This window comes from Pimephales promelas, chromosome 14 (assembly GCF_988280905.1).
Source record: "Pimephales promelas chromosome 14, fPimPro1.hap1.1, whole genome shotgun sequence".
NCBI classification, from domain to species: domain Eukaryota; kingdom Metazoa; phylum Chordata; class Actinopteri; order Cypriniformes; family Leuciscidae; genus Pimephales; species Pimephales promelas.
Window position 1 is genome coordinate 13232561 of NC_142782.1, and position 12291 is coordinate 13244851.

The 12291-nt window shown below is 36.2% G+C and overlaps 1 protein-coding gene across 5 annotated transcripts in view; it reads right to left on the bottom strand.

Annotated features, from left to right (window-relative positions):
• The window catches only part of magixb (MAGI family member, X-linked b), a 117218-nt gene that overhangs the window by 69418 nt on the left and 35509 nt on the right, over positions 1-12291 (bottom strand). For all 5 annotated transcript variants that reach the window (XM_039672159.2, XM_039672157.2, XM_039672160.2 and 2 more), the window contains exon 4: positions 1484-1603. In XM_039672159.2, coding sequence (XP_039528093.2) covers positions 1484-1603 — 120 coding nt within the window. The remainder of the gene's footprint in view (positions 1-1483; positions 1604-12291) is intronic.

The window sequence follows — 12291 nt, forward strand, 5'->3', positions numbered from 1 at the left end:
TGTTATTAATGTACCATTGTCTTGACATTTGTATAGTATAGATGTTGTCGTTGTTGTTTTTATTTTTTTATTTTTTTTTTTTTTTTTTGTTATTTTTAACTTTTTTTTTCTTCCTGTGCTTGTTTTAATGTAAATGTTTCTAAAATCAATAAATACAATGTTGAAAAAAAAAAATAATTAAACTTGCTCTTATTATCAGTTTTACTTCCTTATGTGAAATATCACTCTATTTTAAGATATGAGAGCCATTTTATAAGACCTCAATCAAATTTTGCTTCTCCAAACATGTTACAAAAGAAATAGGACACTAACCGATTTAGAAAATTGTTAAATTCATGTAAACTGATCACGTAAAATTCATGTAAACTGTAAATTGTTATGCTGACTATACAATAATATAATATAATATAATATAATAATATTTAAAAATAATCAAGAGTATATGAAGACATACAGTATACTCGATATTTAGGCATAATTCCATAGAACACAAAATACATTATTTATCAAAAATTCCTGAACAACATTTTTCTTTAACAACAAAAATCCAAAAAGGATTTTTTTTTAAAAATGATAAAAGGGGTCTATACAAGTTGTGTGCTATTTTCAAAAGCCGTGATATCTTTGTATACCCCCTTTCATACAACGTTGATCCCGAGAAATTGGCGGGAAATTGCCAGAACGCCTCCTGTGTGAACGCAAACACGACCCAGGATTGATACCGGGACTGATCCCGGGTTGGGGACCTAGTAACATTGCCGGAATCAGTCCCGGAACGCGCGCTGTTTAAAAGCCAGGACCGATGCCGTAAAGGGTGTGTCATAGTGATGACGTTCGTGCCATCGCGTGACTCTGTTGCTCTTAGAAGAAAGTTTGTGTTCGTCATCAACAAAGAAAGGACGAACAAATACCTGCAAACTGGAACGAAGCAGAGACCAGGAGCTCCACACTATCCACGATGAAGCTGAGATCGTTCACCAGCTTTGTGGAACTGTATGCGCGTGTACATGTTTTCGACGCGTACGTTACACGTCTCATCCTGACGTCATTACGGTATCTTTACGGGTTGTGTGTGAACGCACTCACAGATCCCGGCAAATCACTGGCAGTGTGAATGAACCGAAATCAAACAATCCCGGGACAAATGCCAGGTCACATTATCCGTGTATTTTCCGCAATCTCTGTGTGAAAGGGGCTTATGAGAAAGAGAATGAATGATGATTTTTGGGTGAGCTATCGCTTTAAACGTTGAACTGTTGTATAAATGAGTATTGCCAACACAACAGTTGTGTTGATGCATGTTGATGTGTGTAAATGGAGCTCCAGCAGTGAATCAATAGACCAACACTGGATAGAAAGCCCCATAGATATCATGTGTGACCTTAAAAAGAGTCCAGAGAACAACTGAAATAATGGATTTTCACTGTAACACTTTATTTTCTTCATAAATTATTCAGGTATGGTGTCATGAACGTGGGCTGACCTTTAAACTTTCCACTTTCCAACAGCGCCCCCGACTCCTCCAATGAGAAGAACTCCTCGACGGAAACAAAGTTATAGTCGACTCCCGTGATCTCGCCGTCTCGTGGCTGTCTAGTCGTACCTGCGGGTGACAATGTACAGAAAGGGACGCGTTAAACACAGCAAGTCCAAATAAGTTAAAGAATTATTGACAGATCGCTGACCCGCACTTCGGCTTAGTGTGTGTTTGTGTGTGTCTGCTGCCAGATTAAGACGGCATTTTATCCCCTCTCCATCCAGCCTTGACTGACAAGTTAACAGAGCTATGAACAGCCCAGACCAATTACAGCGATCCAGCCTCGAAAATCTGACACAGCCCTCCCTCTCTCCGCAGGCTTTGAAACGGCTCCACACTGACACAACATCAATCACGAATTCTTTATCACTCTATCCCACACACACACACACAGATCCTACCTCCTTTCCGCTTCAGTGTCTCTAATTAAGAGTCTGATAAGCGAAATCCCCCAGTACATCACAACATGAGCATTAGTCCCAGCACTTCACTCTTGAGGTCCTGCACTCTGCAAGTGTGTGTGTGTGTGTGTTTGTGTGCATATTGATATTTTCACCCGCAGCTCACACAGCTAGAGGCGCACTGGAATGATTAGACCGAATTACTAACCGCCACACCCACCACACGTCAATCTCAGATAGACAAGAGGACACTCGGAGCGAGGACAGGGAAATGCAGAGTCTGTCTAATTTAAGGCTGGCCTCAAGGGTGTGTGTGGGAGCATATGTGTGTACAAAATTAAGCAATGCCTAATTGCACGTGAAATGAGTGGATTCTGGGCAAAAATACTGTTGTGAATAGTGTATAATAGGAAAGGTCTGTACATATCACGTGTTATGCATTTGCAACTGCAACTGAGTGTTCATTTAATAACCAGTCATATACACAATGAGTTTATTGACATTAGCATAGATCATTCTGAAGAGCACACTGCTGTGCGTTTAACAGATGTAAAATTGTGGCAGGCCGCTCGCGGTTTGGATGGTATCGAGTGGGTTTCTTCCATGCCAGTGGACATGTAACGAGATGGATGGATGGCGGGCTTTGAAACGGATATCAGATGTGAGAAATGAAAGATCAAATATTGTGCTGTATACAAATGCATGCTAGAAAGGAATCCAAACATAATTCAATATGCAAATATTATAAGGACAATAAGCTAAATAGGACAAGCAAAAACATCTGTCTTCTGTTTTTTATGTGGAAATTTGCAAATAAACAGACAATAGATTTGTTCTTTATGGAAGCTTAAATTTACACTTATTCATTTAGCTGACACTATTATCCAAATTGAGTTACAATTGCTATATGTGACAGAGGTCGCACGCCTCTGGAGCAACTAGGGGTTAAATGTCTTGCTCAGGGACACATTGATGTCTCACAGTGGATTCGAACCCAGGTCTCTCACACCAAAGGCATGTGTCTTATCCACTGCACCACCACCACCCCGAATCTAGTTTCTTAAAAATGAAATAAAATAATATGAGATAATCTTATTCTCCTGATTATGCTGTTATATCACATTTTCAATTACTGTCATGATGTGGTTTTGTGTCTTGTCAATTTGTATTCAGTTGTTCCCTGTCTAGTTATTATCCCAGGTGTTTCTCATTTCTCACGCCCCCTTGTTACCTTGCCTAGCTCGTTTGTCCCTATTATTTAAGCCCTGTGTTCCTGCCTTGTCTTTGTGAGTTCTTGTTTAATGTCGAGTGGTCGATGTTGGTTGTTCCTGAGTCTAAAGTCTAGTCTGTTGAAGTCTGTAGTCTGTTTGAGTTTTGAGCGTGTTCAATAAAACGTGTGCTGCACCTGGATCCAATGCCTCCTTTCTTCAACCGCACTACCACCGTCACATACTTTCCAATAAATGTGACTTTGTATATATCATAAAGTTTTTTTTTTCTTTTTTTACAAATGTACAATTACAGTCACAATTATCTTTATTTATTCTAATTGATAATTGATATATCTAATTGATAATTTATTATATTTCACAATTGTATCTTTATATCTCAAAATTGTGGCTTTTTCACATTATGCACTCTCAAAACTACATTTCTATATTTCACAATTGCAACTATTTGAATTAAAAATATGCATTTTACACCTCAGAATTGTGATTTTTTTTTCACAATTGCATTTATTTCACAAATATATATTTTTAGAGCCGGGACTTTAACGCGTTAATTAAGATTAATTAATTACAGACTTGAACGCATTAATTAATTACACAAAATAAATTAACGCATTTTAATCACACTTATTTTTGGACCGCGGAACATTTCTCACTGGATTAGTTTAGGGTGAACCGATTATACTGGAGCACCAACTAGCATTCATGACTTTTTAATTAAACAACAAACCACTGTGAACATGAACGATGAAGCTGACGAGACCGCTTTGGTTGGTCCCATGGATGGGAAATTTTGTTATAAAACAAACGGATGGAAGCGTCATTAAGAGCATGGTTGTGTGCAAGCTACGCAACAAGGAATTCGCATATCACATCGACCCTCGTTGAACAAAAATAAACAATATTTTGTTGCTTAAGCTCATGTATTCATTCATTCAGTCATTATTAAATGGTATACTAAAAATCCATGTGAAAAAAAATCTTCTCACTGTTCTCAGTTCAAATATTTATGCAATTAAAATGCGATTAATTTCAATTAATTAATTACAAAGCCTCTAATTAATTAGATTAATTTTTTTAATCGAGTCCCGCACCTAATATTTTTATATCTCAAAGTTGTCACAGTTTTTCACAAAACTGTGGCTATTTTCCACAATTGGGCCTCAAAAATTGCACCTTTATTTCTCACATTTGCAACTATTTTTACCAATTGGGACTTATATCTTATAATTGTGTCTTTATACCTCAAAATTGTAGATACTGTACTTTTACAGATGTGCATTTACATTTCACAATGCCAACATCATGTCAGAACTATGACAAAGTCAAGAGCACACTACACTTCCAACCAAACGTTATTAAGACAAGAACCGATGCAAACTATGGGTTTAAATACACAAAGGATAGTAATTAATGAAACAAGGGAAAACCAAACTAACGCTTCCTTAGTTTGGTTTCTTCTTGTCGTTAAGTAGTGCATATTTAATCATTTGAAGCGTGTTATATGTTACACAGCGATAATAACAAGCTGACCATCTAGTGCAGTGAATGTTAATATGGTTGTCTTTATCGTTTTGGCTTTCCCCACTATAGGCAAGAATAGACCTGATGTTTTAAATGATTCCTGTTCTCTTCGACAACAAAGTAGGCCTACTTGAATGCAACAAGCTCATAATCCCAACTACAGAAGTGGGAGGTTGTAGATGATAGCATGTAAAGGCAGCATAAAACACACCGAAACTGACACTCATCTGCTATCAACTACAATTTGAAATAAAAACACTTATCCAACAATCTCTTTGTAGTTAGCATGTTAGCATTAGCTTTCAATTACTGTGTTTTACTTAGCTGCAGTTTTGTATATTTGAATGTAAATATATACATGGCAATGTGGAGTAACAAATATATTCACGAGAGAAAAATAAATGTTTCTGGTCACCTAAATAGACTTGGGAGGTAAACAACAGCTTGCTACTATTACAAATATGCTAAAATTGCAAACCTAAAATACTCCTCTACAAACCCTCTGTTGTTTCGAAAGTCTACAAATATCAGCATAAATTCCCCGAGGCTCACAGGGTTGGCAGTGGTATCACAATCCTCACAGACACTATAGACAAGCTCAGTGTGAATAATTCTCTCCAAGCTCCAGCTAAGTGATTGAAGCAAACATCAGACATCGAGAACACATTAGGACTCTCACCCTCCATGAATTAATGATGAGCTCATTAATTGATTGCCAGGTGTTCCCGACCCTGCATGTCATAACGGTGACCTTCTATAAATAACCTCCCGCTGACCTCAGCAAAACCCAAGGTCCTTCTTGACAGATTGAGACCCACAGCAAGAGTGACACTTCAGTTCACACTCACTCAAACAAACACACACTCAGCAGAAGTCTTCCTTCAACACGAGTACAGGGGAATTCAGCAGGGCGTACTGATACATCTTATTTCCACTTTGGTGAAGGACCACAAATTATGCTCAAGGCACGCACAAAGCAAATGAATGACAAACACATGGTGCCAAAGGGAAAATTATGTAACTTGAATACATTTTTGGTGATTCTGTTTAGCAGCACTGATGTATTTCATTTTTAATTTTTAGAATACAATCAAACTACTTGATTTTGAAAGTTCGTTGTACATCATACAAAAGCAGAGTAATATGTGCAGTGTGCAAACTATTCTCTAAAGAGACCCCCTCTTTACTTACCCATTATAAAAGCCATTTAATTTGATTCTATTGCATGAATAATTGATAAACGACCGAGCGTTTCTTAATTCCTTTAAGCGGTTTAATCCTTTATGTCCTGCGCTCTTCTTTAGCAGTGGACCATGTGAACTCTCTCTCAGCGCCGCTGCCCCAGTCGATCTCTATTGTTCAATGGCTTTGGTTTAGTTGAACCAGCAGCTATATTTGCTTTATTCTAATGTGCCCTCATTTGAAATCGATACAAAAACACTTTAAATATCTGAAAATACTTCTAAAAAAACAATGTGGTCTGTGGTGGACGGATTTATAGACATACAGTATGGTGAGAATGAATTTACCATGATAAAAATAGTATATTAAAACTTGCTTGTATGCATACTGTTGACCTCTTTATAAACTTGAAATGAGGCATGACGGGATAAACAGCATTAAACAATCCAATCAAGTCAGAAAATACAATCATAAAGTCAATTAATTTCAAAATGAATTATAAAACTAAAATGTTTGCTGGGGATTTAAGTGTTCCACTTCGAATGTATTATTGCAATATATTTTGCACACACATATTTGCACACTGTCCTCCTCCTGCCTACAGCTATATGAGACAGACATTATGTAACAATGGTCTGATACAGTCATACAGTCTCTAACAGTCATTATACTGCAGTCATTTGACTTAGAGACCAGCTTTGTTGTCCACAGCCTTATAAAGGAACAGTAAAATCCAATCATTTCAATAGGAATCCATGCATAGGAATTTCTCATATGCAGTGTTGGGAGTAATGCATCAAAAGTAACACAAATTATGTAATCAGATTACTTTTTAAGTAACTAAGTAACAGGTTACTTTTAAATATCGGAGATAGTTCTTCAAATAAGTAACGCAAGTTACTTTGCCTTCCCATGACTGACAGCTCTCCAGTCCCCATATGTTGGGAATCTAGCCTAAAACTCACTTGCACAAAAACGGATTCAGTATTCCTAAAAATGAATAAAAACAGTGAAATTAAACTCTGAATGTTACGCAAACCAGCAATTATTAAATGTTAACACAAAAGTATTTAAATATTTAAGTATTTAACCTCACTTCATGAACCAATATCTTTGCTGCTGACCTTTGATGATCCAATTTAACCTAGTAATAAACTCTAGAGAGCCAGGACATTTTTTTAATATAACTCAGATTGTATTCGTCTGAAAGGAGAATGTCACATACACCTAGGGTAAAACATGGGCTAATTTTCATTTTGGGGTGAACTATCTCTTTAAGGTGTGAAAGGGCCTTTACAATTGCCAAAAAATAACTTTTTTCCTTTTTTCCTAGATGAAAAAAGCATGCATTTAGTTACTTTTTAGGGAGTAACGCATTATTGTAACACATTACTTAGTACTTAGGATCTGTACTAGGATTAGTACTTAGGATTACTTAGTACTTAATCTGAAGGATCTGGAGAGATTCTGTATGGAGGAATGGTCTCTGATCTCTTGTCAGGTGTTCTCCAAACTCGTCAGGCATTATAGCAGAAAACGCAGAGCAGTTATCTTGGCAAAAGGAGATTGCAAAAAGATTTTTAATAAAAGGGTATGAATAATTGTGGCCAACATGTTTTGGAGAAAAACATTTATTTTATAATGTAATTGTATAAAAATACAAAATATTCTGGGGGCCATGAAAAATGGTCAAAAACGCTGGTGGTGGCTAGAAACTTTTTGTTTTTAAATGCTGGAGGGGAAAAAGTTAAGCATAAAAATACATCACACATAATATTTAGGCAATAGCTATTTAAAAGCAGCTATATGCTATTAACAATGAGCGTGAATAGTGGTGAATGCCATGTGCATGTGTGTAAACAGATACAAATAGCATCATATTTACACTAAGTGCAAATAGTGATAGATTATATTCATACAAAGTGTAAATAGAAATGATATGCTGTTTGTCCAAAGGGTAAATTATCCAAGCAATGGTGGACAGAGTTAGTGCTAATTTGCACTTAGTGTAAATAGACACTGCCTTTACGTATAATCTTCCCCCATTTTGGATATTCTAGGATTGCCATCTCTGTAAAGAATACATGCATTATTTTGCCCTTGAATTTTGGCAAAGAGACAGCAAGTCAACTCACACAATTCAGTGGCTAAAAGATTACATAAACCAAATATATTCACCATAATATAACATATATTACCTAGTAAAAACCACCATAAGGATTTTCCATTTTTCCATTTGGTAACGCTTTAGATTACAGCCCGGAAAGTACTGCGTAATTAAAATGATTTTACAATGTAGTTATAATGTACCAGGAGAATAAAAAAAAATAATAATAAAATAACCTTTGGTAATTATACTGTAAAGTACTTGCATGTATAAGGGAACAATATGTAAAGTTTGGGGAATAAAGGGGTAACAACCAGGAGAATTAAAAAAAAAATTATACTGTAAGTATTATAGAACTAAGGGGTACTTATTCAACTATTATGATACAACAATCTTACATTTGGGAGCAATTTAGCAAGAACATACACTCCGTACCTTTTTGAAACAATGGTGTACCAATCAACACTATATAGGCTATTTAAAAATGAAAGGGTACATACTGTATCTATGCGTTTATACAGTAATCTTTTTAACAAAAGTGCACTGAAAGCTGCAGCTTTTGCTTAAATATTGGGGAAAGATACTTTTGTTTCATGCTTGTTACCCACCATGTAGTTACAGGGTAAGTACAAATACATACACACAATCTAATATCAACGACTCAGAAACCTTTTTTTGAAAAACGACTTAACTCGAAACAGATTTACAATCTGTAAATAATACTTCTTTTTCGGTTAAACTGCTTTTTTTTAAATCAACAATTCAGTTCAAATGCTTAAGTCTTGACAGAAAGTAGCACCTTTTGGCAGACGCTTTTATCCAAAGCGACTAACATTGCATTTTAAGGTACACATTTCCATTCTTATCAGTTCTTGCTTTCCCTAGGAATCGAACCCATGACCTTTGCGTTGCAAGCGTCAATGCTCTAGGAAAGTTCTCCAGGAAAGCAATTACCGAAATTACTGATAATTACCGAAAATAACGCTATAAATTATGCAGTACTTTCCGGCCAGTATAAGCATTACCTTTCATTTTTGTCAGCAGATTCAAAGTCAGGATTTGACTCCCATTGATTTATTTATTAAATATTTGACCTTAGATCAAGGCGTGATGGTATACGAATTCATGTCGCTCCAATTAGTGTCAACATTAATGCTGCATATATTGGACAGGTAAAGTATGACTACCAAGCTGGAGGCATCCAGACTGTTTACTCTGCTATTTTCCATCTCTGTCAGATGAAACTAGAGCTCCCACCCGGAGGCCTCGACAGGCCTTCCTGTCTACTCTACTTAGCCAAACTTAAGCCCCTCCAGGGTCAGGCAGAGTGATTTGCACAGCTATTCTACATTGTGTGAAAAAAAAAAAAAAATTATGTCATTGTTTACTTGCCCATATGCCGTTCCAACCCTGCATGACATTCTTTCTTATAAGTGAAGAAGCATTTTTCCAAACAATGAAAGGGAATGGTTGGGGACAAGGGACAACCATCATTCACTTTTATTGTGTGGAAAAGAGCAGCTTGGACATTTTGCTAGATAGCAGACTAATAAAAAAGTATTTGGCTCATGTGTCTGAACGACACATTTGAGATCAGTAGAGCTGACAGAGCTGGTCTCAGAGTACAAGAAATATAAAAGCCAAAAGTGTAACAAGCAAGAGAGTGAAAAGATGTGATTTGAAAAGAAACTGCGGACAAAAAAATTCTTATAAATGTATACAACACCTGGCAGAACTGCATTACAATAGCTCTGCTATTATTACTAACAGTACACCTATATTATTGTCATTATTCCGCAATATTCACTATATCATCATGAATGAAAGTTTATTGTCAAATGACTTGTATTTTGCACTAAAGTACGAATAATGTTAATTTGGTAATTTGTAGGCTGTTTTTGCGCGTTAAGCAATGGTGCTTAACAATTAATCGATTTCAGTAACACTTTAGACAGTATAAAAATTAGAAAACAGAGAAAAATAAAAAGGAAAAATTAGGCGAGTGACAAAAAAAAGCTACCAGGAAGTGTTAGTGCAAGTGGACTGGCTTAATTAAGGGACTTTGATAACTGCAGACGTCATGGTCAGTTTCCTCAAACCAAATCCATGTCCTTTAAAGCTTTGACTGCCTTGTGATGATTATTCATAAGCTGAACTCTGTTCACTATCATAATAGAATCAGCTTTTTAAAATGCAATCTGTCTCTCTGGCAAATTACGCTGTGAAATGAGTCTTATTGCGATAATAAGATCAAGAATATATCATCAAAGACTTCTCTAAATGATAATTTTGCCCAAATATTGCAAGATTTTAACTGAAGCCTTGTTCATGCTGTCAGTCTAAATGATTTTAGTGCATATCTTAGTGGAATCTGATCATATTTAGTATGTGTGAACATCAAAAAAAATCTAATTACGCAAATAATCGGATTTGGATTGATAGTGTGAAATGTGAATGTAGCCATATATTGTTGTCTGCAAAACATGTTAAAACATAACATATGGCAAAGTGCACAATGGCTTAAATGATCACACATCAGCAGCTGAAACATCTGTAAACATCTATAAACATCTCTGTTTGTACAAACGGCTTATTCTCAGGACTAAGTGTAGAAAGTTAAGGTGAGACATCATCGGGAATTGAAAGTACCTAGCTTAAGGGGCACTGCCTCATTCAGCAGACTGAGATAAAGAGAAAAACTAGCCAGAACAGTGTGTTTTGTGTGTTCACTGTCCTGTGTAATTATTTGAATAATTCATGTTTGAGGGTGTCCATGTGAGTGCAGCATGTGTGAATCTTAAAGTGCGTTGTTGCAGTATCCCAAATGAAGCTTATGTGTGTTTTGGAAGAGCCAAAGACAAGCTCAAAGGCATCCCTGCAGTAGTTATTGTGAGTGTGTGTGTGTGTGTGTGTCAGCAAGCAGAATGGCACACGACAGGCAGCGTCAAGCTCGGCATGACCTACTTCACTATAAATCACTATAAATCAGAGATTACCCCACTCAAGTCTACGCTATGTTTCAAACACACTCCCACACACACTCAAACACATGTGCAGAGCCAGACCATGCAGCATCGTGTCCGAACTACGAGAACTCACTGAAACATTTTGAACAATGAAAGAGAAACAAGAGAGACAGCATCATCAGAAAGTTCCCAAAGTAGCCACAAATGTTTTATAATGTAAACAAAGTCACTTTGAGACAAGCCAGTTCACTCTGTAGGCGGCCATATTGGTAACATCACACATTCTAAGAAAAAAAAAGGTACAAAAGTTGTAAAAAATGTCCACCTGTCGCCTTAAAAATGCATATCATACCTTCAAGGTAAATATTAGTACTACAGTGTACATATTAGAATCACAGAGTACAGGCAGCTCCAATTAAATTGAGTGAGAAAAGGCTAAACTCTCTGAAACTGGTATCAAGACTGTTTCAATAACATATGTATCAATAACACATCAAATCAGCAATACAATTTGATAAGATTGATAAATAAAAATGATTTTTTTTTTAGCTCAAATAACACTATAAATCTTTAGAGTTATCCCTTTTTTTAGGGTTATCTTGTGCAATATAGAATAAACAAACTCAATCAAAAAGGTGATTGGCTCTTTTAACTCAAAGGTTAGCTTACTCATAGGCTTACATACTCATAGGTTTACCTCATATGTTATACCTATGATTTCACAAAAAAACACAATCTCATGGTAATTCGCAACTACTTTTTCCAAATTAGTTTCTAATTCAAAGAATTTGTACAATCATATGTTTTCATAGAATCTTCATATAGCCTGCTCACTGTTAGCTTTATGGGTAGGGTTAGGGGTTTTCATATGACTCATGCTATGCTAATCATGCTATACAAGTTCGTGCGAAACAGCCATCTCATAATATCTTGTGAGATCAGTATGTTATTTTCTACAAGTGGTCTATCTCCCCCTCCTTGTATCGTCTCTGGTTATAATTCCACTGTAAAAACCAGCAGAACTTCATCTACTTAACAAAAGCTTATGAATTTGACAGAGGTTAATCCAAATCTATTTCTTATCACTGCACAAAGATTAAAATATGAAACAAATTACTCAAAATCAAAATATAATTAGGATTTTAAAGCTCAGGATAAAGGGCACAGAAAAATGAAAGCAACAGGGAGTTGAGCGGAAAAGAGGGTGTGAAAGAGAGACAACTGGTGGAAAAGAGCGTGAAAAGTGAAGTGAAAAGCATGGAAATGTTATGAGGCCATATTTCTCTCAGTTTTCTCTCACAGAGCATGGAGATTGCCTCACTTTTATGAAAAAAAAAATCACTGC